This window comes from Pongo pygmaeus, chromosome 19, assembly GCF_028885625.2.
Source record: "Pongo pygmaeus isolate AG05252 chromosome 19, NHGRI_mPonPyg2-v2.0_pri, whole genome shotgun sequence".
In the NCBI taxonomy this organism is placed as follows: Eukaryota; Metazoa; Chordata; class Mammalia; order Primates; family Hominidae; genus Pongo; species Pongo pygmaeus.
Genome location: NC_072392.2, coordinates 44780351 through 44808142, shown reverse-complemented (window position 1 = coordinate 44808142; position 27792 = coordinate 44780351). Strand labels below are relative to the sequence as shown.

The following is a 27792-nucleotide window of genomic DNA, read 5'->3' as shown; positions in this document are numbered from 1 at the left end:
CCAAGATGGGACTCTTACTAGCTAGGGAGCATCATTGCACCCTCTCCTTTAAAAAAAAAAAAAAAAATATATATATATATATATACACACATACACACACACACACACATATATACACACACACATATATATATACACACACACACATATATATATAATTGCCTCTTAATCATAGACATTGTGACCCTTAGAACTTACTGAATGTACTATTCAAAATGGAAACTGATATGGCCCAGCACTGTGGTTCACGCCTGTAATTCCAGCACTTTGGGAGGCTGAGGCAGGCGGATCACGACGTCAGGAGATCATGACCATCCTGGCTAACACAGTGAAACCCCGTCTCTACTAAAAATACAAAAAATTAGCTGGGCGTGGTGGCGGGTGCCTGTAGTTGCAGCTACTCTGGAGGCTGAGGCAGGAGAATGGCATGAACCTGGGAGGCGGAGCATGTAGTCAGCCGAGATGGAGCCACTGCACTCCAGCCTGGGCGAGAGAGCAAGACTCTGTCTCAAAAACAAAAACAACAACAACAAAAAAAAATTAGCTGGGTATGGTGGTGCATACCTGTAATCCCAGCTACTTGGGAGGCTGAGGCAGGAGAATCACTTGAACATGGGAGGTGGAGGTTGCAGTGAGCCAAGATGGCACTGCTGCACTCCAGCCTGGGTGATAGGCTGTCTGAAGAAAAAGGAAACTGATAGAGCCTGGAGTTGAAGAGTGAGCACAGGCTTTGGGAAAAGTCAAATCTAGGTTTCAGTCCTGGGCTCTGCCATCATTAATAGATTGACATATGTAGATTAAATGACAACCTCAAAAAATTAATAACAATCTGCCTTTTATATGGTCAACAGTTATTTATGGAGAGCCTAGTAAGTGTTAGTAGATGATGCTTTTCTAGATGTGATAATGAACAAAACGAACCAAGGGTCTTTTCTTACTGAGTTTATATCCTAGTAGGGTGGAGAGAGATGGACATAAAACAGGTGGTAATGATGGTGGTAAAAAGTGAGGGAAATAGAGGAGTTAACAACAGGAAGGGCCACGTGCCTGGGGTTAATTGTGTGAGAGGAATTGTTGAGTTCAGGGTCTCAGTATAGATTTTAAAAGAAAAAAATGAGGGAAATAAGGATACTGTTTTAGACATGGAGGTCAAAGAAGCCTTCCCCTTAGGAAGTGACATTTAAGCAGAAACCTGAATGAAGTGAGGGAGCTAGAAAAATAAGTAGACATCTGGGGCAAGAACATTCCAGGCAGAGGGGAATGGTAAGGACAAAGTCCTGAAGCGGTAGCGTGTTTGGCTCGTTGAAGGAACTGCAAGGAGACCATGGTGAGACCATGGTGGCTGGAAGTAAGTCAGCAAGAGAGGGCAGGGTAGGTCAGAAGGTGAGGTCAGAGAACCAGTAGTAATAGATCATGGAGGGCCTTGGGGTCCATGTTAGGATTTTGTATTTTATTCTGAGATGGAAAGTCATTAGAGATATTTGAGCTGCTCTGACTTCCAGTTAACAGAATTGGCCGGGCGCGGTGGCTCACGTCTGTAATCCCAGCACTTTGGGAGGCCGAGGCGGGCGGAACATGAGGTCAAGAGATCGAGACCATCCTGGCCAACACGGGGTGAAACCCCATCTGGGCCAGACGCGGTGGCTCACGCCTGTAATCCCAGAACTTTGGGAGGCCGAGGCGGGCGGATCATGAGGTCAGGAGATTGAGACCATCCTGGCTAACACGGTGAAACCCCATCTCTACTAAAAATACAAAAAAAATCATCCGGGCATGGTGGCAGGCGCCTGTAGTCCCAGCTACTCGGGAGGCTGAGGCAGGAGAATGGCGTGAACGCGGGAGCGGAGGTTGCAGTGAGCTGAGATCGCACCACTGCACTCCAGGCTGGGGGGGACAGAGCAAGACTCCGTCTCAAAAAAAAAAAAAAAAAAGAATTAACGTTGCTGAATAGAGAATAGATTGGGTGATAAAGGGTAAGCGTGGAACAGACCATTTAGAAGGCTAATAGTAATCCCAGCTAGAGATGATGAAATGACAGGTGAAGTTTGTTACTTACTTCCAAGGCTTGAGAGACTCAATTAAGAAAACATCACTAAAGCCCCTCATACAGCCCATTTCACAGTTTTAGTTCCCAATACTTGTTAATTCCCTTCCTTTCCTTGGAGTTTGCCTTCAACTGTGTTAGGATCTTAAGGGAGAAGTTATTATGTAAAGATCAGCATCCAGACCCAACAGAAGTCTTTTTTTTTTTTTTTTTTTTTTTGAGAGAGTTTTACTCTTGTGGCCCGGGCTGGAGTGCAGTGGTGCAGCCTCTGCTCACTGCAACCTCTGCCTTCCGGGTTCAAGCAGTTCTCCTGCCTCAGCCTCCTAAGTAGCTGGGACTGCAGGCATGTGCCACCATGCCCAGCTAATTTTGTATTTTTAGTAGAGACAGGGTTTCACCACGTTGGCCACGCTGGTCTCGAACTCCTGACCTCAGGTAATCTGCCTGCCTCGGCCTCCCAAAGTGTTGGGATTACAGGTGTGAGCCACTGCACCTGGCCAAGGTTTTTTTTTTTTGAGGCACTGAAGTTGGCTCACTGTGTTCATTCTGTTTTCCTACCCACCAGAGACCTTTAAAAGACTGACGCTGTGCCAGAACTCTTGGACAGCTCTATTCTCATTAAGGTATTCAATCTTCAGTTCTTTCTGCAGTTGCTATCTTAGACACAATTTGAGCAGCCTCTTTTACAAAGTGTATTTTCAGCTACCTGGTCTTGGAAGCAGGAGCCCTCTGATACTCATCATGACAAGGTAGTTTAATATATCTGAGAGAGCCCTCTCAAGAAAATAAAGAGATTTTTTGTCGTCTTTGACTTTTGAGCTTTTCCCCCACTCCTTTTTTGCTGTGATCTAAAGCCATAATTTGCCACCTTGATTTCTGAAATATGGGAAAAGAAGTTCATGTACTTATTTAGGAAAATCGTATTTCTGTTACATAAGGAGCTTGCATTGTTGACAGGGCTTCTTTTGCTACAGAAGGCCCCATCAATGTCTGCTTGCTTGGGCTGTGTTTGTCTGGTTGGTAAACATCACTAATGAAACTCATGCCGTCTTGATATGTCAGGATAGCCTGCACGAAGAGAGCTGCTGGCAGCCTATCATCTCCTTGCTTTAGTCTGGGAGCAATGCATTTCTTTTGAGGGGGTGGGGGAGGTAGTTCAGGAGGTCTAATTGCATGTCAGGAAGGGTGAATCCCCAGAAATTTGCAAACAGAATTTGCTTTAACAGTGGTTAATTGTGCCTCCTAGGATGCTTTCCTCCTTCCATTTAAAAGTGAGTTCGGCCGGGTGCGGTGGCCCATGACTGTAATCACAGCACTTTGGGAAGGTGAGGTGGGCGGACCACCTGAGGTCAGGAGTTTGAGAGCAGCCTGACCAACATGGTGAAACCCCATCTCCACTAAAAGTATAAAAATTGGCTGGGCATGGTGGCATGCACCTGTAATCCCAGCTACTAGAGAGGCTGAGGGACGAAAATTGCTTGAACCCAGGAGTCAAGGGTTGCAGTGGCATGCGCCTGTAATCCCAGCTACTAGAGAGGCTGAGGGACGAAATCGCTTGAACCCAGGAGTCAAGGGTTGCAGTGAGCCGAAATTGTACCACTGCACTCCAGCCTAGGCGACAGCAAAACTCTGTCTCAAATAAATAAATAAATAAATAAATAAATAAATGTAAGTTCATGGCCGGGTGCGGTGGCTCACACCTATAATCCCAGCACTTTGGGAGGCCGAGGTGGGCGGATCAACTGAGGTTAGAAGTTTGAGACCAGCCTGGCCAACATGGTGAAACCCCATCTCTACTAAAAATACAAAGAAATTAGCCAGGCGTGGTGGCGGGCACCTTTAATGCCAGCTACTCGGGAGGCTGAGGCAGGAGAATCGCTTGAACCTGGGAGGCAGAGGTTGCAGTGAGCCATGATCGCACCATGGCACTCCAGCCCAGGCAACAAGAGTGAAACTCCGTCTCAAAAAAAATAAAATAAAAGTGGGTTCATATTACTGGCTCACAAGTCAGACATTGGGTACCTTTGCAATCATATAATGTGCTGCTTCTGAAAATGTCTGGCTGGTCTCCAACCAGGCTTATAAATGGGCTGGCTGAGCCAGGCCCTATGAGGGCCCACTCTCCAGGAATACTGAGACATTACAAATGTACCTGTACTTTCCAGTTGTATGAATAGGTGCTTTCCAGTTTTATTTCTCCCACCCATACATCTGTGGTAACTGAAAAATCATTTTAACCATAGTGATATTTGACAGCAAATTGTCGTCACAGATAAAGTTGTAAGTATATTTTCAACCAACACACTGCTAATTAAATTGCTTTATCTGTCTAAACTTGGGCCTCGTGCTAGTCATATCCAGTGTTCTACTCTCTTCTTCGAATGAGTTGCCTTGTGTTTCATGACCTTGTTTTTGTTCATTACAGTGTGAGCCACTGCCCCATGTTGTGTTGATGCCGGTCTGCCATGCTAGCCTGTCTACCAGGGCCAGGTGACCTGTCCTTTCAGCTTCTTTCTCACACGCAGATGAACACTGGACTTCAGAAATGTAAGTAATCTGGATCCTAGGGAGCATGTGTGATTCTTTGTTTTTGTCTACATTTGGGCTGTCCTTGAAGCACATCTGGGGTACACTGACCTTGAATTTTGACACCTTTCTTTTTTTTTTTTAAGACAAAGTCTTGCTCTTGTCACCCAGGCTGGAGTGCAATGACGCGATCTTGATCGGCTCACTGCAACCTCTCCCTCCCGGGTTAAGCAATTCTGTTGCTTCAACCTTCCAAGTAGCTGGGATTACAGGTGCCCACCACCATGCCTGGCTAATTTTCTATTTTTAGTAGAGATAGGGTTTCACCATGTTGGTTGGCCAGGCTGGTCTCAAACTCCTGATCTCAGGTGATCCCCCTAACTTGGCCTCCCAAAGTGCTGGGATTACAGGTGTGAGCCACTGTGTCCAGCCATTAGGGGTCTGGTTAAATTCTGTAATTCCCCAATGTATCTCAATTTTAATTGTTGCTGATAGCTTTCTGTTGAACAACAAAACTATAAAGAGCTTCAGAGGAAATATATATATATCTCACCCTTAAAAAAGGTGTTTCAGTTTGAACCTTCATGGGGAATTGAATGAAAACTCACAGTCCAGATTACTTACTATATCTCTGAAATAAACTGTGCTGTTCTCTTGTTTTGAACTCTCTTAGTAGTCTACCATGGAAACAGACAGTTCCCTTTGGCTTTGCTGCCTGCCTTCTGAGTCAGTGTGACTTTAGTTCGCAGGAAGTCAGGGAGCTTTTGCCCTCAGAAGAGATGGAGAGCTAGCTTTCTCAGTCTCTCTGGGCATTTTCCTGCTGATACATTTCCCAGAAGATTGAGCCTTCGAAAACTGTTAGATTCTTGTCTTAACTTTCTGGAATTGGGGTTTTACACTTCATATTTTTCCAGACTCCTTCCTACCTTCTCTCCCTGTAATACATGATCTGCAAGGAAAATATTCTATTCTTGGCACATTACCATGTATAGTATCTTCAGGTATAAAAACAGCCCTAAATTTGGAATAGACCTTCCATTCAGAGCACAAAGGGGAAATCAGTGAGGTGGCTAGGCTTCCCTTTGATAGAAAAGGTGCTTCAGCACCTTAACTGAACCCGTTATGACAGGGGTTAACAAACTTTTTCTGTAAAGCCCAGATAGCCAATAATTTAAGCTTTGTGGGTCATGTGGTCTCTGTTGCATCTACTCAACTCTGGCATTGTGGGGCAAAGGCAGCCACAGACAATAAACAAATGAGGGTGTCTGTGTTCCAATGAAACTTTTTTACAAAAAAACAGCAACTGGACCAGGCACGCAGGCTGTCGTTTGCCAGCCCCTGCCCTGTGAAATCATCATCAGAAGTTAAAAATGGTCCAGCCTTTGGACTTCATTTCTTTGAGGGAGCGTAAGACTCAGAGCCTGGCTAGTTCTAGAATTTGGCCAGTGAATCCAGCTCTATGTAATAACAGCTGAAGGTGGTAGTCCTCCTACAGTTGTCTGACACAATAAGGCAAGCTCTGCTGTAGCTTTCTCAACCCAGCCTTTATCTTAATAAGTGATGATTGGGTGATGAAGGTGTTATGTTATACTCTCTGGTTATCCAAATCAGCATCCTAACTGCATTGTGCCTATTTCTGGGCTTCTGGGGACACAACTGGAGAGGGAACATACTTAGAGGCATGCAATAAGACGACAGAGAGAAGCTTGCTTTGTTCTGGGTTCCTTAACGCACTCTGACAGCTTTACCCAAAGATGTGATATCAAGGGAAAAGCCATTTGGAGGACAGGCAAATTGGCAGCTTTATCTTGGTGTTCACTTTATTTTATTATTATTTTTTTTTAGATAGAGTTTTGCTCTTGTTGCCTAGGCTGGAGTGCAATGGCGTGATCTCGGCTCAACGCAGCCTCCGCCTCCTGGGTTCAAGCGATTCTCTACCTCAGCCTCCTGAGTAGCTGGGATTACAGTCATGCACCACCACGCCCAGCTAATTTTGTATTTTCAGTAGAGACAGAGTTTCTTCATGTTGGTCAGGCTGATCTCGAACTCCCGACTTCAGGTGATCCGCCCGCCTCGGCCTCTCAAAGTGCTGGGATTACAGGCGTGAGCCACCACACCCAGCCCACTTTATTTTATTTTATTATTTTGAGGTAGACTTTTGCTCTTGTCGCCCAGGCTGGAGTGCAGTGGCACGATCTCGGCTCACTGCAACCTCTGCCTCCCAAGTTCAAGTGATTCTCCCGCCTCAGTCTCCTGAGTAGTGGGATTACAGGCATGTGCCACCACACCCGGCTAATTTTGTATTTTTAGTAAAGATGGGGTTTCTCCATGTTGGTCAGGCTGGTCTTGAACTCCCAACCTCAGGTAATCCGCCCACCTCGGACTCCCGAAGTGCTGGGATTACAGGCATGAGCCACCATGCCCGGCTTTTTTTTTTCTTTTTGAGATGAAGTCTCCCTCTGTCGCCCAGACTGGAGTGCAGTGGCACAATCTTGGTTCACTGCAACCTCCATCTCCCGGGTTCAAGCAGTTCTCCTGCCTCAGTCTCTCGAGTAGCTCAGATTACAGGCATGAGCCACCAGAAATTTTTTCTTTCTTAATCCTAAACCTCTGCTCTGTATTTCTCCTTCTCAGGATCACAATATAGTAGCGGCTCTGTAAATATTTACTGTTTGAATGGCTGATAAAAGGTCCTTGGTCCTTAAACCATCTTTAGATAACAACTTTGACCTCCTTTCATGGCAGAGCACTGGGGCTCCGGGGACAAATGCCAAAATTACCTTCTTTTACTGCTTCTTTATATGCATATCTGCCCCCTAGTGGAGGGGTCTGGAAATGGCAGATTGACCCAGTGACTGGATAAACTTGTAGAAATAATAGCTAACATTTGTCAAGTTGCTACCATGTGCCAGGCACTATATTGAATATTTTCACATATGTTCTCACCCATTCCTCAAAAATTCCGTATGGAAGACTCTCTTGCCTTTGTCACAAGGATAAGGTATAGAGGGTTTGTCACTTGCCAATGCCACGTGACTGTCCTGTGACTGGCCCATACTCAGCTCAGACTCTGAAATCTGTGTTTGAACACATTGCCTGTGCCTCTCTGCCTACAGATAGAGGTTCCTGTTGCCTATGCCACCTGTGCCCTCTGACCTTCAAAATAGAAGGATAAACAGAGAGGTCTCCATTGGGAGGACTGAATTTCAGGCAGAAAATTGCCTCCAGTCCATCCTGGAATAGACAGCAGTGCTTTCTGTTACATTTAACTCTCAGGCTCAAGGCCAGGTTGTCCTGCAGTTGGGGCTTCCTTAGTTTTCTTTGTGTTGCCTGTGGTCAGACTCAGCCACATCTGCTATCCTTGAATAGTAACTATTGACCATCATAGTTTCATTTTCAATGAAAATGCTTATTTAGTGAAAATGTTCATTGACTCTCTCGATCTTAGTAATTCTGTGAAGTAGGAGAGCAGAATTCATCCCTGTTGATAATTGAGGAATGACAGGCTGTCAGTATGGGCAAATGATGAAGCTAGTACTTGAATACAGGTTTCTCTAACCCTTGACAAACTACAGATTTCCTATTCCCTACGTTGTCTATGTCTCTATTAATGACACTATTGGTATAAGCTATTTAAGTAAGTCGCTTACAAAGCTGTGGTATCTGTGTTGGCTGTGTAGTTACGGAAATACATTACAGAAGAAAATAAGTAGTCAGGGTGCCTGTGTGGGGGCTGTGGCTGTGATAAGTGTTGAGAAAACTTTTTTTTTTTTTTTTTTTTTTTTTTTGAGACGGACTCTTACTCTGTCACCCAGGTTGGAGTGCAGTGGTGCGATCTTGGCTCACTGCAACCCTTGCCTCCCGGGTTTAAGCAATTCTCTGCCTCAGCCTCCCAAGTAGCTGGGATTACAGATGGCTGCCACCATGCCTGGCTAATTTTTTGTATTTTTTTAGTAGAGACGGGGTTTCTCCATCTTGGCCAGGCTGGTCTTGAACTCCTGACCTCGTGATCCACCCACCTCGGCCTCCCAAAGTGCTGGGATTACAGGCGTGAGCCACCATGCCCAGCTGAGAAAACTTTTTTTTTTTTTGAGATGGAGTCTCGCTCTGTCACCCAGGCTGGAGTGCAATGGTGCAATCTTGGCTCACTGCAGCCTCCACCTGCCGGGTTCAAGCAATTCTCCTGCCTCAGCCTCCCAAGTAGCTGGGATTACAGGTGCGCTCCACCATCTCCAGCTAATTTTTTGTATTTTTAGTAGAGACAGGGTTTCACCATGCTGGGCAGGCTGGTCTTGAACTCCTGACCTCATGATCCACCCACCTCGGCCTCCCAGAGTGCTGGGATTACAGGCATGAGCCACTGTGCCCAGCAGAAAACTTTTTTTTTTTTTAAGAGTTAGGCTTAAGTCTGGTATGTGAGGTAGATGGTGCTGTATTCCCAGAATGATACCCCTTTTTTGTTCAATACACTGTACTCACCTTTGGGGTTTTTCCTTAACAAAGCTACTGTAGCCTTGTGGCCACCCTCCCTACCCTCATTTCACTTTATTTCTGAATCCTTTGATAGCCCTCTTCACCATTGTCAGTATTAGTGGAGGCAGGACAAAGAAAACTAATCAATGTGGGTAAGTGTCCCCTTCCATACTCCTGAATGAGGTCAAGCTTCCCCCTTGCCTCTGCTAGAAAAAAACCTCAGAGTTGGTACTAACTTGGAACAAAGGGACTCTTCTATTCATCAAGGTACTATACAACTTCTATTTGGATTTCAAGGAGAGAAGCCCACCAGCATGGAGGTGGGCTAGGTTTAAAGCACTGTGCTAGGAGTATTATATGAGATTATGACCAATAAGACACATAGGTACAGTGGTTGACCAAGGCAGCTTCTATTGGAATTCTGATGTCTTGAGTTTAGGGACTTGCTCTCAATCAGTGATCCCAGACTTTTTTGCCAGTATTTGAAAGCACAGACCTGTTTTGGGGGGTGGGGATGCCTGGCCCTTTTTGCCCAGAGCTGCTTGTGAGCATGGGCCCAAATCTCTCTGCCCCTCCTGACTTGAGCTTGCTTTTCCTGCTTCCCAGAGCAGGAGTTGCTAACCAGCATTATCACCAAACAAAGGTAGCTGTACCCATTTTCCTTCTAATATGCTGATTAGCCTACCTTTGTTCTAGGTGATGCCCAGTGACGTGACTTTGAATAGGGTCTCCTTTGGGCCAAGGCCACCAGAGGCCACAAGCTGGGCATTCAGTCAGATTAGTCATTGGCCTATCCTCCTGCCTTTTGCAAGAGGAGGAAGTAAGGACAGAGTCAGCTAGCTGAGCCTGGGCTTCCTGCCAAGCCAATTCTGCTTTGGGCAGTCTGTGTACTCATTCAGCAAGCATTTATTAGGCACCTTTTGTGTATACTCAGGGGTCCCTCCCTCAGAGACGAGAGAGTAGAGCAGAGCCCCCTTGCAGGAGCTTGGCATCCTTAAAGAGTCCTTGTTCTCGGAACCTTTTCCTTTTTGACTGGAAGCCGGACATCCGCTGAGCCCCCTGATGGGAGGCAACAGGAGATGGGAACAAAGAGACTGTTAACATTAATGAGGCGCACCGAGTGGGCATTTCTGCAGTCTCCAAAAGAAGGCAGGTTTTTCCTCTTTCTTTTTGGAAAATGACAGCTGACATGGACCAAATACAGACTATTTTTGGCTCTCAGGACTGAAAGGACTGAAAGATGCTCTGAATCCTTTCTTCTCAATTCCCTCCCTGCTACCCTGTCATTATTATCTTCCTTCTCAAGCAAATAAATAAAGCCTTTGATCCTCACCCAGTCAGGCATAGAGTAAACTGTAAACAAAAGTGAACTTGTGACATGGGGAAGGGGAGAGATGTTGGCAGCTTATTCCTCTGCTCCTGAAAGGCAGCATTCTGTCTACTGTTCAGGGTGCCCACCCAGTGGGCAAAGCCCCCCAGCTGCCAAGATGCAAGTGAAAGCTCCCTCATTGGTCCCTGCAGACTGAAGAGTCATAGCTCTGGGTACCCTCTAGACTGAAGGGCCACCATGGCCCTGAGAAGGAGCTTTGCTTAGAACCTACCCCCAAGCCACATGGGCTGGTAGAGTTCCAGACCCTGCATTTCTCTTTTTTTTTTTTTTCTTTTTCTGAGACAGAGTCATGCTCTGTCGCCCAGGCTGGAGTGCAGTGGTGCGATGTCAGCTTACTGCAACCTCCACCTCCTGGGTTCAAGCAATTAATCCTCCTGCCTCAGCCTCCCAAGTAGCTGGGATTACAGGTGCCTGCCATCACGCCTGGCTAACCTTTTGTATTTTTAGTAGAGACGAGGTTTCGCCATGTTGTCCAGGCTGGTCTTGAACTCCTGACCTCAGATGATCCACCCACCTTGGCCTCCCAAAATGCTGGGATTTACAAGCGTGAGCCACTGCGCCCAGCGACCCTGCATTTCTATGTAGGGGGAGAATTCTCGGTTACCTTTCTGAGAATTGGCCAAATTCTGGTTCTCCAAGATACGAGACTTCGAAAGATGCTTTGCTGTTCTGATCTCTACTTACCTCATTTATAAAATATAAATGATGATAGTGCCTGCTTCTAGAGCAATAGTGAGGATTCATTGAGATGGCCTGTCACTTGGCAGAAGGCCTAGCCTTACTTCTATTTGGATAAGCACTTACTGAACATTAGCAGTGCTTGTTAATGTGAAGACTGAAGCTGGGTCTCGAATGAAGGCTACAGATGACAATCTAGTCACTTCCCCACCCCATCCCAGGCCCTCAAAAGGGGAATCTAGACGGGCTGGTTGCCTTGGCACTGATGAGCTCCCTCTCCCTCTTTGCTCTCCTTCCCATTCTCTCTCTCTAGGGGACACTACACAGAAAATGAGAACTGCTCACTATCCTACCCCAGCCGAATTGGATGCGTATGCTAAGAAGGTCGCAAACAACCCACTGACTATAAAAATCTTCCCCAACAGTGTGAAGGTTCCCCAGCGGAAACACGTTCGTCGTACTGTGAACGGCCTCGACACATCAGCCCAGCGCTACAGCCCCTACCCGACACAGGCTGCCACCAAGGCAGGCCTGCTTGCCATTGTCAAAGTGCCAGCCAAAAGCATACTCAAGGACTTTGACGGCACCCGAGCCCGGTTGCTCCCTGAGGCCATCATGAACCCCCCAGTGGCACCCTATGCTACTGTGGCACCCAGCACTTTAGCCCACCCCCAGGCCCAGGCTCTGGCCCGCCAGCAGGCCCTGCAGCATGCACAGACCCTGGCCCATGCCCCTCCCCAGACGCTGCAGCACCCTCAGGGTATCCCGCCACCCCAGGCACTGTCCCACCCTCAGAGCCTCCAGCAGCCTCAGGGCCTGGGCCACCCTCAGCCCATGGCCCAAACCCAGGGCTTGGTCCACCCTCAGGCCCTGGCTCACCAGGGTCTCCAGCACCCCCACAATCCCTTGCTGCATGGAGGCCGGAAGATGCCAGACTCAGATGCCCCCCCGAATGTGACCGTGTCTACCTCAACTATCCCCCTTTCAATGGCGGCCACTCTGCAGCACAGCCAGCCCCCGGACCTGAGTAGCATCGTGCACCAGATCAACCAGTTTTGCCAGACGAGGGCAGGCATCAGCACTACCTCAGTGTGTGAGGGCCAGATCGCCAACCCCAGCCCCATTAGTCGCAGTCTGCTCATCAATGCAAGCACCCGGGTGTCGACCCACAGCGTCCCCACACCAATGCCTTCATGTGTGGTCAATCCCATGGAGCACACCCACGCGGCCACTGCCGCGTTGCCTGCTGCAGGTCCTGTCAACCTGCCCACAGGCATCTCTCGCGTCCCCACTGGCTACCCTAGCGACCTCAAGCCAGTCACCTGGAACCAGCACCAGCTGGCCCACCTACAGCAGATGTGCAGCGAGGCTAGTGGGACGCCAGCCCCTGGCCTGACAGGCAAGCATGCGGCAGGACGCGAGTTGGCAGGGCCTGGCTTTGTGGGCAAGGCCCCTGCCTACCCGCAGGAACTCTGCCTGGCGCAGTCCTTCCATCTGAAGCCACCCCTGGAAAAGCCGACCCCATCCCCACCAGTCAACGGCATGGCAGCCCCATTGGCCTACCCCAATGGTCACTACTTCCAACCCCTGTGGAACAACATTCTGCCCACTCCCAATAGCGACAGCTCGGGGTCTCAGGACCTCGCCATGCCGTTCCACGGTGGGCAGCCCACAGGTGCACCCCTCGACTGTGCAGCAGCTCCCGGGGCCCACTACCGAGCAGGGACCGGGGGCGGTCCAGTGGCAAGCCAGAACAGCTTGATGCAAACAGTGGATTACCTAAGTGGGGATTTCCAACAGGCCTGCTTCCGAGAACAGAGCCTGGCCATGCTGAGCAAGGCCCACCGAGCCCCTGGCAACCGAGCCCCCGATCCCACAGAGAGTCGAAGTCTTCATATTCAGCACCCAGGGTATAGATAGGTAGCCCTGCTGCCCTCCACGTGCAACACATCATACATCACCCTCCTAGGTTTAGTCTTTTCAGTAACTGGATAGTTTCAAAGTTTCACTGCTCCAGTGTGATCATTCTTAGATGTCTAAGAAAGGGAATTTGGTGGGATCTAAGTGGGGACAGAAGGGGTCCTCTCATCCTCCCCCCCAGCAACTTTTGGTTTTATGTTAGAACCTAACCCCAAGCCCAGGCTTTTCTCTCCACTGACTGCCTGTCAGCTAGTCTCTCCACCTTGGCCATTTCCAGCCAGCTCCTACCCATCTTTTCTTGAATCTCTTCCTGTTTCCCTTAGGACGACTAAGGTGTGGGCTGACGGAATGCCCTAGTTGAGGTAGTATAGGTGCTCAGGCCCCTAATCCAGACCTCTACCTGTTGCTAACCCCCTTCCCCTCCCCCCAGGACTAAGAAGCAAGATTTCCCAGGTGCTCTGAAAGCTAATTACTTACTCATCAAAAGATCTCAAATCGAAGCTGACCCAGTCTTCATATCCTTCAAGTTCCTTTCCATTCCTCAAGGCTTTGTTTTGTGTCTATATTGATCCCACAGCCACTGCACTTGCCCTTGCCACACTTGATCTCAAGGGCATCTTGGAAGTATTTGACCATTTCTGGAGATATGGGGGAAAAAAGTTTTTGTATTGGCATCTTGGTTCCAGACTCCCCTTTCCAAACCTAGAAAAATACATTGACCTTTGAGCATACCCAAGATCCCTTTCTCACTGTTGCCTGTCCCCTAACTCACCTCCCCACAGCCCCTATCCTTTCCCCCTCAACAAAAACAAAATCTACCTTACTTGAGGAATTAGGTAGGTAAGGAATGATCACATTGGAGTTTGGGATTAAAAACACCAAAAAAAAAAAAAAAATGCATTTGGTTCTCTCTACACTGGCTAACAATATTGCTCTACACTGTAAGTTTTAAATGTTATGTTTCTGTATGAATGTAGTGTGGGTTTGAGTAGCATTGTGTGTGAGTGGCCCCACAGGTGTACATTCACCCTCTTAGTGCAGCCCCTCAGTTCAATGAAGGAAAAAAAAACACAAAGCCTTAAGCTCTTTGAGTACTTCCTTTACCAAATGAGCATGGTTCTAACACCTGGAGATGGGCCTACATTGGAAACAGCCCCTCCTGCCCTCTGTCCATTCTTAGAGCATACCTTCATCCACTCCATGCTCAGCACGTCTCATCCCAAGCGACAATTAGTTGGCTAGAAACACTTTTCCGTAATTTTAAACTTAGAATGTTTTGTTATAAATTTTTGCACCATTCTGTTAAAGATGCAGAATTGGGCTTTTTTATTTTTTACAGATGAAATAAGCCCTTACCTGTCCTCTTGTCTCTGGGGAATGTCAGCTGATGGTTCTTATTTAAGGTTTTGCATTTTGTTCACTATCCACTACTGTTCATTAGCCAGAAATTCTCTAGTGATCTGAAGCAATGTGACTGAAGACCAGTTTTAAGTTATGTGTTGGCAAGTTGCCTTATATTTAAAAGGAAAAAGGAAAAAAAAAAAAAAAGCCTGATTGTGTTATGCCAAATGATAGCAACATGAAGTCCTAATTTATTGTTCCCAATTGTTTTCCTGCCGTCTGTGAACACTGGTACCTCCCTGTCCTGATCCCCCAGGAGCACCTGCAGCTTCTGACTCAATGCCTTCTCCGAAGGTGTTGGCCGCCATCTCACCCAGGGTCCTCTTCCAGTTCCTGCTTTTCTGAGTCAGATTTAAAGAGCACCACTGTCTTCCCCCTATCCCTTGCTTGATCTCCAAAGCAGATATTCTTGCTGTATTTTTTTTTTCCTCCCCAATACCTCTCCCTGAAAGGTGAGCTGCTATTTTAGGAAATTGGACCAGACACCAACTTGGGGGCTTTAAGTCAAACAACCTCAAACCCATCTCTTCCTGTGTAGGGGTGCAAGTCTCTGAAGCTCTCACTCCCACCCCTAGTCTGCATGGAAAATGTACTGTGATCCCCCTGCCCCCAACTGCCCTCGCCTTTGGTGTGAGATGTTCCTTCTTTCGGAGTTCAGCCTGAGTCCCTCTCCCCTCTGCCAGCCAACCCCCAGCCAGCAATAAGGGTCCAAGCCAGGGCCTCCTCTCCACACTCCCTGTCTCCATCGTACACTACCCTAGGGAATACCTGGATTCCCCATTCTATCCACATACTGTAGCATTCATTCTCCATCTCTCACCTCACCTGTGGTGGTTTATGGGTGTGATGGGGTTTTTAAGATTATTATAAACCAGTAAAAATAAGAAAACCTCGCTTTCTGACCTTGTTCTATTCGTTTAGTGCTGTGAATGTTTGAGGTAACTTTTTCTTACAACAGTTTCTAACATACCTCACTTCGTAGGAGTAATTCCTAATTTTTAAAAGGGGGACCCCCTGTAATATGCATCCCACCAGAAGCCGTCTCCAAGTCCATTATTTAAGGCCAGGTGCTATGGTGATTGTAGACAGTTCTTCAATGAAACCCTGGACACAGGGTACCCGGCTGACAGGCCCTCTCCCTGGGCAGGGCTGCTGTGGGCTTACTGTGAAATTTGAGGATAAGTGTGGTTTGCTGTCCCTCACCAGAGACCCAAAAGGTCCTGCCACTTGCATTCCAAGGGTCGTAAGTCATTGAGAAATGGGGATCTGGTTGTTTTGTTTTGTTTGAGGCGAAGTCCCGCTCTGTCGCCCAGGCTGGAGTCCAATGGCACGATCTTGGCTCGCTGCAACCACCACTTACAAGTTCAAGCGATTCTCCTGTCTCAGCCGCCTGAGTAGCTGGGATTACAGGTGCCTGCCACCACGCCCAGCTAATTTTTTGCATTAGTAGTAGAGATGGGATTTCACCATGTTGGCTAGGCTGATCTCGAACTCCTGACCTCAAGTGATACACCTGCCTCGGCCTCCCAGAGTGCTGAGATTACAGGCGTGAGCCACCATGCCCAGCCAAGAAATGGGGATCTGGTTTGTTAATAACCCAACCTAAAACTTCAAACCTGCCTTCTTCCACTTCCAACACTTTGGAAATTCTGAGGACCTCTGACAGAGGTGAAGGTGATAGGCACTGTTATCTGCAATGTAACTGGCTCCTCTTGGTGATTACAGTTTTCTTATGTTGAATTTTGGATAACTTTATTTTTTTGTCTGCAGAGGGGAAAAAAAAAAAAAAAACAACTAAGTGATTGCGGCCAGGCACAGTGGCTCATGCCTGTAATCCCAGCACTTTGGGAGGCCAAAGCAGGTGGATCATCTGAGGTCAGGAGTTCAAGACCAACCTGACAAACATGGGAAAACCCAGTCTCTACTAACAATACAAAAATTAGCTGGGCGTGGTGCCACGCGCCTGTAATTCCAGCTAGTCAGGAGGGTGAGACAGGAGAATCGCTTGAACCCGGGAGGTGGAGGTTGCAGTGAGCCGAGATTATGCCACTGCAATCCAGCCTGGGCGACAGTGAGACTCCCGTCTCAGAAAAAAAAAAAAAAAAATGAATGAAGTTACCCTCCTCTTCTGTTGAGCTTGGGTTTGAGCTAAGATGTAATGGAGGGAAAAGTTGATTCTGGCTGGGTGTGGTGGCTCATGCCTGTAATCCTAGCTCTGGGTGGCTGAAGTGGATTGCTTGCGCCCAGGGGTGAGACCCTGTCTCTTCAAAAAATTGTAAAAAGTTGGGTGTGTAGGCCGGGTGCAGTGGCTCACACCTGTAATCCCAGCACTTTGGGAGGCCCAGGCAGGTGGATCACCTGAGGTCGGGAGTTCGAGACCAGCCTGAGCGACATGGAGAAACCTTGTCTCTATTAAAAATACAAAATTAGCTGGGCATGGTGGCGCATGCCTGTAATCCCAGCTACTTGGGAGGCTGAGGCAGGAGAGTTGCTTGAACCTGGGAGGTGGAGGTTGCAGTGAGCCGAGATCGCGCCATTGCACTCCAGCCTGGGCAACAAGAGTGAAACTCCATCTCAAAAAAAAAAAAAAAAAAAAAGTTGGAAAAAGCTGGGTGTGACGGCACATACTTGTAGTCCCAGCTACTTGGGAGGCTGAAGTGGTAGGATTCCTCAAGCCTGAGAGTTTACGGCTGCAGTGCCAGTATCTGGGTGACAGGAGTGAGACCCCCATCTCTAAATGAAAAAATACATATTTTTTTAAAAAGAGAAAACTGAGGCCGGGTGCGGTGGCTCCCACCTGTAACCCCAGCACTTTGGGAGGCTGAGGCCAGCTGGATCACCTAAGGTCAGGAGTTCGAGACCAGCCTGGCCAACATGGTGAAAACCCGTTTCTACTAAAAATACAAAAATTAGCCAGGCGTGGCAGCGGGCGCCTGTAGTCCCAGCTACTCAGGAGGCTGAGGCACGAGAATCACTTGAACCTGGGAGGCAGAGGTTGCAGTGAGCCAAGATCGCGCCACTGCACTCCAGCCTGGATGACGAGCAAAAACTCTGTAAAAAAAAAAAAAAAGAGAAGAAAAGAAAATCGAGGCTTGGCACGGTGGCTCACCTCTGTAATCCCAGCACTTTGGGAAGTGAAGGCCAGCCAGATCACCTAAGGTCAGGAGTTTGAGACCAGCCTGGCCAACATGGTGAAACCCCGTCTCTACTAAAAATAAAAAATTAGCCAGGCATGGTGGCAGGGGCCTGTAATCCCAGCTACTCGGGAGGCTGAGGCAGGAGAATTGCTTGTGAACCCGGGAGGCAGAGGTTGCGCAGTGAGCTGAAATCGTGCCACTGCACTCCAGCCTGGGCAAAAAGAGACTCCGTCTCAAAAAAAAAAAAAAATTATATATATACACATATAGATTCCACAAGATGTGGGATTCAGGGAGGGTAGAATCAGACCCTTGGTGGCAAGAGTCTGTAGGTGGCTTCTTGAGTGCTGACGGAGCTAAAGCACCAGCCTTCTTGAGCACACCCTTTTCTGTAGGGTGCTTTTGTTTTTTTATTTTTTTTGAGACGGAGTCTCACTCTGTCGCCCAGGCTGGAGCGCAGTGGCGCAATCTAGGCTCACTGCAGGCTCCGCCTCCTGGGTTCACGCCATTCTCCTGCCTCAGCCTCCCGAGTAGCTGGGACTACAGGCACCCGTCGCCATGCCTGGCTAATTTTTGTATTTTTAGTAGAGATGGGGTTTCACCATGTTAGCCAGGATGGGGGTGCTTTTTTTTTTTTCTTGAGATAGTCTCTTGCTCTGTCGTTCAGGCAGGCAGTGGCACGATCTTAGCTCACTGCAACCTTCACCTCCCGGGTTCAAGTGATTATCCTGCCTCAGCCCCATGAGAAGCTGGGACTACACGTGTGCACCACCATGCCCAGGTAATTTTTGTATTTTTAGTAGAAACGGGGTTTTGCCATGTTGGTCAGGCTGGTCTTGAACTCCTGATCTTGTGATCCGCTTGCCTCAACCTCCCAAAGTGCTGGGATTACAGGCGTGAGCCACTGTGCCTGGCCGAGGGTGTTCTTTTGTGAAAGTGTTTTGACTCCTTTATGCCTCATGCCACGCCTGTGAAAGGAAGCTGTCTTCTGCCTGTGTCAGATAAGATCTGCAGTCAGCCTAAAAGCATAGAGCTAGACAGTAGTAAAGTACAGCGCTTCCTCCACAGTGAATGATTCCTGGGCTGAGGTAGATCCTTGGGGAGTGCAGCTCACAATTTTATTGCAGAACATGGCCTGAATTCTGCAAGTTACGACTAGCACTGAATGAGGTCCAGGTGTGCGAGGCTTGCAGCGTATGGGGTTAACAGCCCCATTGTTTGCAGGCAACTCTAGGAGGCACCATCTAGACTATGTGAATGTGACCCCCGGAATCATGCAGTGACAGTGTATTTATTTATTTATTTATTTTGAGATGCAGTCTCACTATGTTTCCCAGGCTGGAGTTCAGTGGCGCAATCTCAGCTCACTGCAACCTCCGCCTCCCAGGTTCAAGTGATTCTTCTGCCTGGGCCTCCCAAGTAGCTGGGACTACAGGTGTGTGCCACCATGCCCAGCTAATTTTTTTTTTTTTTTTTTTGAGATGGAGTTTTGCTCATTGTTGCCCAGGCTGGAGTGCAGTGGTGCGATCTCAGCTCACTGCAAACTCTACCTCACTGCAAACTCTACCTCCCGGGTTCAAGCAATACTCCTGTCTCAGCCTCCCAAGTAGGTGTGATTATAGGCGCCCGCCACCACGCCCAGCTAATTTTTGTATTTTTAGTAGAGACTTGTGTTTCACCATGTTGGCCAGGCTGGTGTTGAACTCCTGACCTCAGGTGATCCGCCCTCCTTGGCCTCCCAAAGTGTTGGGATTACAGGTGTGAGCCACTGCGCCCGGCTCCTTATAATTTTTTGTAGATACGGGGTGTCTTCTTTTGTTGCCCAGGGTGATCTCCAACTCAGGCTCCCAGTGTTGGGATTACAGGCGTGAGCCACTGCGCCCGGCTCCTTATATTTTTTTGTAGATACAGGGTGTCTTCTTTTGTTGCCCAGGGTGATCTCCAACTCAGGCTCCCAAAGTGCTGGGATTATAGGCGTCAGCCACTGTGCCCGGTCAGGTGTGTAGTTGGGATTCTGGAATGGTGTTTCAGCCTGTTGCCTGAAAGCATTTATGCTGCTGGACCCCATGGTTGCCTCTACCAGTCTCCAGGCATCACCGTACCAAGAGTTTATCTGGTGAAGCCCAGCTCTAGTTTCTCACCTAGGCAGCAGGGCCCCATTTCTCCCTAGATAAGTCAATTTGACCTTTTTGAAAAGATTGGGCTGATGATGACCTCCCCAGCCTGGCTCACTGAGGCTTAGTCCTGTCCTGTCACCCGATAAAGGGTTTTTTTTTTTTTTATTCCCCCTCTATCACCAGGCCGGAGTGCAATGGTGTGATCTTGGCTCACTGCAACCTCCGCCTCCCGGGTTCAAGTGATTCTCCTGCCTCAGCCTCCCGCGTAGTTGGGACTACAGGTGCGTGTCACCACACCCGGCTTTTTTTTTTTGTATTTTTAGTTTCACCATGTTAGCCAGGATGGTCTCGATCTCCTGACCTCGTGATCCGCCCACCTCAACCTCCCAAAATGCTGGGATTACAGGCATGAGTGAGCCACTTCGCCCGGCCCGAGGCCTTTTTTTTTGAGACAGGGTCTGGCTCTGCCACACAGGCTGGAGTGCAGTAGCGCAAGCTCGGCTCCCTTTAATCTCTGCCTCCTGGGCTCAAGCCATCCTCCCATCTCAGTCTCCTGAGACTAGCTAGTCGTGTGCAGCAGAGGCTAAGTTTTTTTTTTTTTTAAACCCTCAGCCTCTGCATGGGAAGAGAAAGAACTACAGTCCTTGAACCTTCCCTTACTAATAATTCTCGTACATACAGCCTCTTCTCAGGGCTAGGCAAGACAGTAAGGCACTGTGTGCTGACCAGTTCATTTAATCTTTACAGCAAATCTGGGAGGTGAGCCGGGTTTCACCAGTGACGGTAATGGAGGCCCTATGTAGCTCAGAAACTTGCCAAAAGCTAGCACAACAAGGACCTACGCCTATTGCCAAAACTAGAGGGAGCTACAATTTCCAGGGACTACTGGAGTTTAAAACAGAATCGAGGCCCTATCCGAATCCGCGGAAGAATCACTGATAAGTCAGTCACTCCTCTGTTCGTGTTTCGTAGGTAAAACCTGGATAATCACACGCACCCACTGAGGCCTGTAAGAAAAGCCGATGAGAGACAGGAGAAAATCCAAGTGCCTTGAACATCTTGAAGGCCCCTTTTGCTCAACGTCCAGTCCCTGGATGTGGCTGGGGTTCGGAGTTAGAAAGCATTCACTAAGTAAGCACTTACTCTGGGCCAAAACATGCACTGCCTCATTAACTCTTCTCTAGAGCCCACAAAGCCAGTTACTGTGATAAAAAGTATTTCACTTGACAGTTCTTTTCAATGAAATAATAATGCACGTAAAGTGCTTAGCAGTGTCGGTACCTATTACCATTAGACCAAGAAAGCCCTGCCTAGGTCTAGAGGCAGTAGTTTGGTGGGGCTGACCAGGGACTCCAGCCTTATGAAACATCCAGGCCATACACTTCCCGCATTTCATCGACAGAGGGCAGTAGCAGGGACCGTCTTCCACACGAAGCCCGATGCAGTTTTCCCGGCGTCCATCAGAGGGCGAGCCAGCAGGGCAGCTGGATCCTGGGGCCAGACCCAGGCAGCGGCCCTTCTCTGACTGGTCCTTTCTTTCTTTGCCTTCAGTTTGGTTGAGCCTCCCAGGGACCTAACCAACCCAGGTAAGTCAGGCTGGAAGCAAATTAATAAATACAATTCCAGATTTATTAAAAATCAGGGCTCCCCTGCTGTGCCCTCCTGGCACTAAGGAAATAAATAACCAGAGGGGCACAGCTAGGGAAAGGGGGAAAAAATCAGATCTCAAGACAGACTCTGAACTACCCTTTCTCCCTCCCCAACTCCCACCCCCTTATGGCTCTTGGGACATAGCACCTGAGCAGGCACCTCAGTCCAGGTAGAGTGTGACCGGCACCAAGGCATGTCTGCCCTACCCAAGAAGGGAGACAGGCCCTGGGGTCACTTGTTTCCAGCCCTTGATGACCCCAAGACCTGTTCCCCACAGGGGCCAGGGCGGAAGCACCAATTGGAGGCACCTGAGGGTGGTGGCTGGGGGAGGGAAAATGGGGTAACAGAACCTAGGCAGCAGAAGCAGCTGACGGGGGTCCGGCCCCCTCTCCAAGTTCAGCCAGTGCCTGACTGAGGTCATGCCCCATCGTCCTTTCCCCTCGAACCCCGCCTGCACTCAGCTGAGGATCTTCCGGGGCAGTTCAACAGCAGCACGGATGAAGACTGCATCATCCCGCACATAGTTTCGCTTTCGAATGTCCTGGTGGGAGATGAACTTGGGATAACCAAAGCCCAGAGAACTCTCATCCAGGGAGCCCCGCCATGTGCCTGGCTTCTGGAAATTCTTCCAGTTTGGGTCGGGGTGGAAGGTCTCGGTGACGTGCTGTGGTTTAGCCAGCCCAGGGTCGCTCTGATCCAGCAGGGAGAAGGTGACACGGCGGGCAAAGGGCCACTCAAGGAGATTGTCAAAGGCACCAGGCAGCACACGAATGTACAGCGAGAGGTGTGTGCCCTCGCCACTGCCATTGCCATTGAGGAATGCAGACACCTGCAGCTTGTAACCATACTTATGTGTGTAGAAGGCTGGGCTGAAGCACTCAAGGTTGGGCTTGGCCTTGGCCTCCTGTAGCCGTCGTCCATAGCTGCCAATCTTCCAGATGAGCACGCCATCACTGCCCACTGATAGCTCCTCCAGCTCTCGCCGAAGCTCCTGCAGCTCCTGCCGTTGCCGGCTCACCAGGGCACACATCATGGCCAGATGTGGCTTCACACTCTCCTCCACATGCCGTGCCATTGCCAGCTTAGGGCACTGTTGACAAAGCCCCAGGCCATGGGGGAAGGGAGGAGAGTTATCAGTAGGGGGAGGTCCAGAGAGAGGAGAGGAGTGGGTACAGGGTAGCAGGCACCCAGCTCTACGTGAGGAAGACAGAGGGTGTTAGGAAGAGGCTGGAGCTGGCAGCAGAGGGAAGGACTGAGGGTTTCAGAGCAGCACAGCAGGGACCACCAAGGCCTAAGTGGCATCAGGAAGCTGAGCCTCTGTCTAGGGCTTCAAGGGCGAAAGGGGGCTGACAGGAAAAGGGGCATCTCACCCTGTGCTTGCAGCCGGAGTCTTTGAATGGGCAGAGCACCAGGGCGGTGTTACAGCTGTCCTTCAGATGGCCTGGCAGGTCCTCCCGAGCCACAGTGCCCACACCACACTGGTTGGGGCAGGCAACAGGCAGCCTTGGGCACTGGTACTGGTGGCTCTGGGGTCACAGAGGCAGAGAGGCAGGAGTCAATATCCTGACTCCCTTTCACCTACCCTGCAACCCACAGTTCAGGAGGAGCCTCACCTGGATGGTGTCAAAGACGAACTCCTTACTGCAGTAAGTGCAGGGCTGAGTGCGCTTGGGGCACTCAGAGGTGGCATGCTGGGCCAGCAGCCGCCGCATCATGCGGGCACCACACTTATTCTCACAGTAGACACTCTCCTGGGGGCACATACCCTCATGGCTCTGTGGAAATGTCAGAGGGGCTGAGTTAAGGGATGCCTAGGCCATCAGGTAGCCCTCCTCCACATTCAGCCAGACCCCACCCACCTCATAGGCCTCCCCACTGAAGTCACAGCCACAAAACTCGCACTTGAGGCGCCGCTTGGGGCAGTCGTGCTGCAAGTGTGCAGGTAGATCACGGCGGCTCAGCTTCATGGGGCAGCGATTAGGGCAGGGAATGACGTTGAAGCTGCAGGTATTCAGGTGGCCCTGGGTGGGAAGGCTGCAATTAGTGCCTGCCAAGGGAGAGGTGGTGCCCACCCTCACATCAGAGCCTCACCTGTAGATGACGTAGTGGCCCACTCCAGCGGCAGCCCTCCTCACTGTGGATGCAGCGGATAGGCAGGCCCAATACTTGTACTTCCAGCTCCGGGTCTGGGTAGATCTGGGGGTGGGGATGGGGGAACTGGCCAGGGTCAGAGCTGACTGCAGTGCCCAGTTCCCACCCCTAGACCCAACTGGGCTGGCTCTACCTCGGAGCCTGTAATAGCCTCTCTTGGGCTCTTTGCCCCTCTTGAGTCCAGGGATGAAGGGCACAGCAGGCAGCATCTGCTCTGATGCTGGGTCCTAACATGCCTGCACAGGACGCTTCCTTTGAAGAGGCAGCCAATCAGCCTGCTCGATCCCAGGCTGTCCCCGGGGCTCTGCTTCCTTCCCCCTGGTGGAGGGATACTGGCCCTCAGCCACAGGTCTGGCTTGCCACCGGAAGGGGAGGGAACACTTCTTGTGGGCACAGAGCAGCTCTGTGCACCCCTACAGGCTGGGCATTGTGCCTGCCCTCCAGGGCAAACAGGGGCCTCGTTTGCAAACTGGCCTGGTGGGAGGGAATAGGCTACCTTTGTGGAGGCGCACCATCCCAAGGCTTTTGGTTGACACTGGCCCTGAGCCCACTGGCTGCCAGCAGCTCCGGCCTCCAAGGGCAACAGACTGTGCTTGGGCTTCTTCCTGGCAGTGTGGACTCACCTTGGCATAGTCCAGAGGAAGCTGGTCCTCAGGGCACTTGAAGACTCCTTCACTGAAATGGGGGAGGGGCAGGGTCAAGGCTTCTCATTAGGGGAAAGGGAGGCCTGGCCCCACCCCCTCCACCGAGGCAGCCTCCCTTCCTCACCCGACCGGTTCCCAACCAGCCCAGGTGAGACAAAAGGGCAAGCAGAGGTCTGAGGGGCTCTACTTCCCCAGGATCCCAGAAGACCCTAGCCCATGCCCTGGGAAGGGGGTCTGGGCCTAGAGGAGGCACAGACAGCTGCCTCAGTCAGGACTTGGCCAACAGGTGGCAGCTGGCACCCCCTCCCCCAGGATGGCAGCTGGACTGGGAAAGGAACAGGCTGCACAGTTACCCCCTCCCCCTAGGTTAGTTTTCATTGGCTTGGCTGAAAGCTGACTGGGAGGGGGAACAGGGATGGGCTGAGATTAAGTGCCAGGGCTGCCCAGTCCCCAGGAAGGTCCTCTGCCAAGAACCAGGGCAAAGGTCAGCTTGCGGCCACCTTACCCTGCCCTGCTCCTTTGAGGGTGTGTCTCCCACAGAAAAGGGGAGGAAAGGCATGCTCCTTGGCACCTGTTTACACTCCCACCTGGCCCTTGCCACCTGCCTCTGAGAAGGGGTGGAATGCCCCCATTTTACAGATGAAACAAAGAGGCTTACAGGTGAAGCAGCACCTGGCTATGTGTGTCTGACTCCACAGCTCAGACAGGCTCTACTACACCACACACACAAGGAAGAGAAGCTGGGGCAAGGAAAAATGTCCAGCAAGCACAGCTAAGACTCTGGGCACTGCTCAGTGGGCTTCTGAAGCCTGGTGACTGTCCCCTCCTGCTAGCTGCCTGCCTTCTCCTGCACCAAACCCTACCTGGCTGTCAGCACCCAAGGAGCCTGTTGGCATGCTTCTTTCTGTCGACATGGCCTTGCTGACCCCAGCCAGGGCCAGTCGCACATGCCTGGTATGGCTCAGGCAGAGCAAGGGCTCACCCAGCAGGACTCAGGGCCCTGGGGCAGGGCATTCCTGGCAGGTCTGAGTCAGGTAGGTGGAAGGCAGGCAAGGATCGAGGCGGAACCAGAGCCCGCATGGGAGCCCAGTTCTAGAGGCACTCTCCAGGACCCGGGCAGTCCATGCCCCAACTGCCCCAAGGATTTCTAGCACCCACCTCCTCCCCTTGATCCCACTACCACTGGCCATGCTTCAATGCCAAAAACAATACAAGCACAGGCACTGAAGGGGTGTGTCTGCCCACAGGGCAACCAGCCTTCCTGGGCCAACCTAACAGCTCAGGCAGGAGTGGGGAAAGAGGGGTGGGCCCAGGGGGAGGGGGTCCACTTGGCTGCTTCAGGAATGTGCTGACTTCGTGGTTTTGGAGAAAGGGAGGGGATGAAGGCAAGTCCCTAGGCTTCAGGCAGAAGCTTAGCCTGCAGCTTGGGGCCCAGCCAGGGCTGTGGACACCCTCACTTGTGCTTGTACTATGGCGGGTGAGGAGCAGGGCCCACCCAACCACCTCTCTCCCCTTCAGAAGCCTCAGCAGCACAGCTCAGGCACTGGGGGATGGGGGACGGGCAGGGCAGAGGCTGGTCCAGCCTGTGCAGTGGAGGCCAAGGCCCAGGGAAGAAGACAGGATGGGGGGAGGGGGTGTGGGAGTGGGAGAGGAAGAGGGGATTTCCGGGAGGGGGAGGGGCAGAGAGGGGGACAAGAAAGTGGTGGAAGGAATCGGGCCTGACGGCCCCCTCCCCCGCTCCTTCCCCGAGGCAGTCAGGGTGGGTCAGCTGTGGGGGGGTGGGTCAGGGGGCTCAGCTGGCCTCATCTGGAACCCAGAGGGCCGGGGAAGAGCAGTGGCGGAGACAATGGGGCTGTGTCTGTAGGAGAGTAAATGTGTACACTGCCGAGAGGGAGGGGGCAGTACTGCAGCTTGTACCGGAGCATATGTGAGGGCAGGAGCCGGCCCAGGCTGTGGGGAACAGAAAACAAAGGGCCTGCTGAGATTTCCGCCAGTAGGAGCTACGGAGGACCGAGCGGGGGAGGGAGGCACGGAGGGAGGGAGCACTGGAGGCAGGCGTCTCTGAGGTACTATCCCTGCCGGGCCCTCGATCCCCTCGTCCCAGCAAACAGCCAGGCAGTGGCCGACTCGGCCTTCCCCTGCGCTCTGGGGGTATGACCTCCGAAGAGTCGGGGCTCCTTCACCCTGCTTCCCACACCCAGGCCTGAGGGGTTCCCTGCGTGAGCAGGAGATTCAAGACACCACAGGGCGCCCAGAAACTTGATGGATGTCCAAGAGTCAAGGGCTGACCTGCGTCCTGAGAGGGCAGCGGGAGTTCAGCAACAACACGAGTGCGACCCCCTTCTTCATGACTCATGGACCACCCGCCTTACTCCAGCCCCCGGGAGAGAGGGGAGCCGCCTAGAGGGGTCCTTCTTCGGGGGAGGATTCAGTCCTTCCTCCGTTGTGTGATCATAAGCAGTCTGGGTTTAAATCCTAGTTAAGCCTTTAAGTAACTATGTGACCCTGGGCAAGTCGCAGCCTTTCTTTGAATCTCGTTTCATGATCTGTGAAATGGGAGAACAATAGCTACCGTTCTCTGAACGTTCGAAGAATCAAAAGAGGTTAGATGGGGGAAAGCTCCGGAGACTCAAACTGCCACGCGGGAGCGGGTTCTGTCCTCTTCCCCCGGGATTCAAAGTTCAAGGCTGAGGCTGCGCCGGCTCTCAGGTGATGGGGAAGGGCCTCTTCCCCTCCCGACCCCGCGAGAAGGCACCGAGGGGTCTTCCGCCCCGGGCCGGGGAGTTGGGACCCGCCAGGACCCCTCGGATTCCTGCGGGGGGGGGGGCCTCCCTCGGGGCTTGACGTCATCCATCCCCGTGACGTCACGGGGCGCCCCTGAGGTCACAGGGTCGCAGCTCAGACAAAGGCCCGCCTTGCCCCGGGCCCGAGCCCCTCCCCAGGCGGCGCCCCCCGCCCCGCCCCGCCCCCGCTGCCTCCTGCTCCCCGGCCCGCACCTGAGGAACTCCTGCAGGCAGGTGTCGCAGAAACGGTGGCCGCAGGTGGAAACCTGCACAGGCTCGCGCATGGGCTTCCCGCACAGTGGGCATAGCAGCCGTCGCTTGGGCTTCTCCAAGAACTTGTAGTCGAAGCCAGGCATGGCGGGCGAGCGGCCGGCACGGGCGAGCGGGGCCAGGCACGCGGCGGCCCCACAGCCCGCGCCTCGCTGGAGCGGCGCTCCCGGCTCCGGGCGGCGCCGACTGGCGGTCGCGGCCAGGGCTCGGCTGTGAAGCCCGCCCGCCGGAAGAGGGGGCGGGGCCGCGGCCGCGCGGTCCTAATGCGCGCCCTCGCGGCCCCGCCCACCCCCGAGTGCATGGTTTTTGGGTCCGGTGACCGCCAGTCTCGCCCACCCACGGGAGCATGGGCTTTTCTTTCCCCTGGGGGAGAGAGATCGTGGCTCCGCTTCTCCCCAGAGCCCGCGGGCCCCGGGGGAGTGCGGGTCGGAAAAGGGGACGGGCCGCGCCACAAAGGTTTTCTTTTCCAGAGGCAACAGCTCGGCCTCCGGGGCCGTGAGCAGCCCAGGAACCGCGGCCCCAGCTTCCAGGTGCTAGGCAGCCGAAGCCTGGCAACCAGCTCCGGGGAGCCCAGCTGGGGCGGGGAGGCTGAACTGGGCGCTGGGCCA

The 27792-nt window shown here is 51.4% G+C and overlaps 2 protein-coding genes across 15 annotated transcripts in view; one reads left to right on the top strand and one right to left on the bottom strand.

Moving 5' to 3' along the window:
- The window catches only part of FAM222B (family with sequence similarity 222 member B), a 99348-nt gene extending 84023 nt beyond the window's left edge, over positions 1-15325 (top strand). For 12 of the 13 annotated variants that reach the window (XM_054458723.2, XM_054458719.2, XM_054458725.2 and 9 more), the window contains 2 exons: positions 4470-4591; positions 11425-15325. In XM_054458723.2, coding sequence (XP_054314698.2) covers positions 4510-4591; positions 11425-13031 — 1689 coding nt within the window. In that variant the 5' untranslated portion in view covers positions 4470-4509 and the 3' untranslated portion in view covers positions 13032-15325. Of the gene's footprint in view, positions 1-4469; positions 4592-11424 lie in introns of those variants that run through there. The other variant, XM_054458728.2, reaches the window with a different exon arrangement.
- A 5968-nt stretch (positions 15326-21293) lies between these two features.
- Positions 21294-27414, bottom strand: TRAF4 (TNF receptor associated factor 4). Of its 2 annotated transcripts, none has more exons than XM_054458729.2 (7): positions 27128-27414; positions 24111-24162; positions 23428-23532; positions 23196-23357; positions 22950-23111; positions 22707-22862; positions 21294-22426 (listed from the first exon to the last, which is right to left on the bottom strand). In XM_054458729.2, the coding sequence occupies exons 1-7, from the start codon at positions 27268-27270 to the stop codon at positions 21794-21796; spliced, it is 1413 nt and encodes a 470-aa protein (XP_054314704.1). In that variant the 5' UTR covers positions 27271-27414; the 3' UTR covers positions 21294-21793. The 2 variants fall into 2 exon arrangements, with proteins under 2 accessions (XP_054314704.1, XP_063512151.1); XM_063656081.1 differs by having other exon boundaries at positions 23428-23553; positions 27128-27380.
- Positions 27415-27792: the final 378 nt, after the last annotated feature.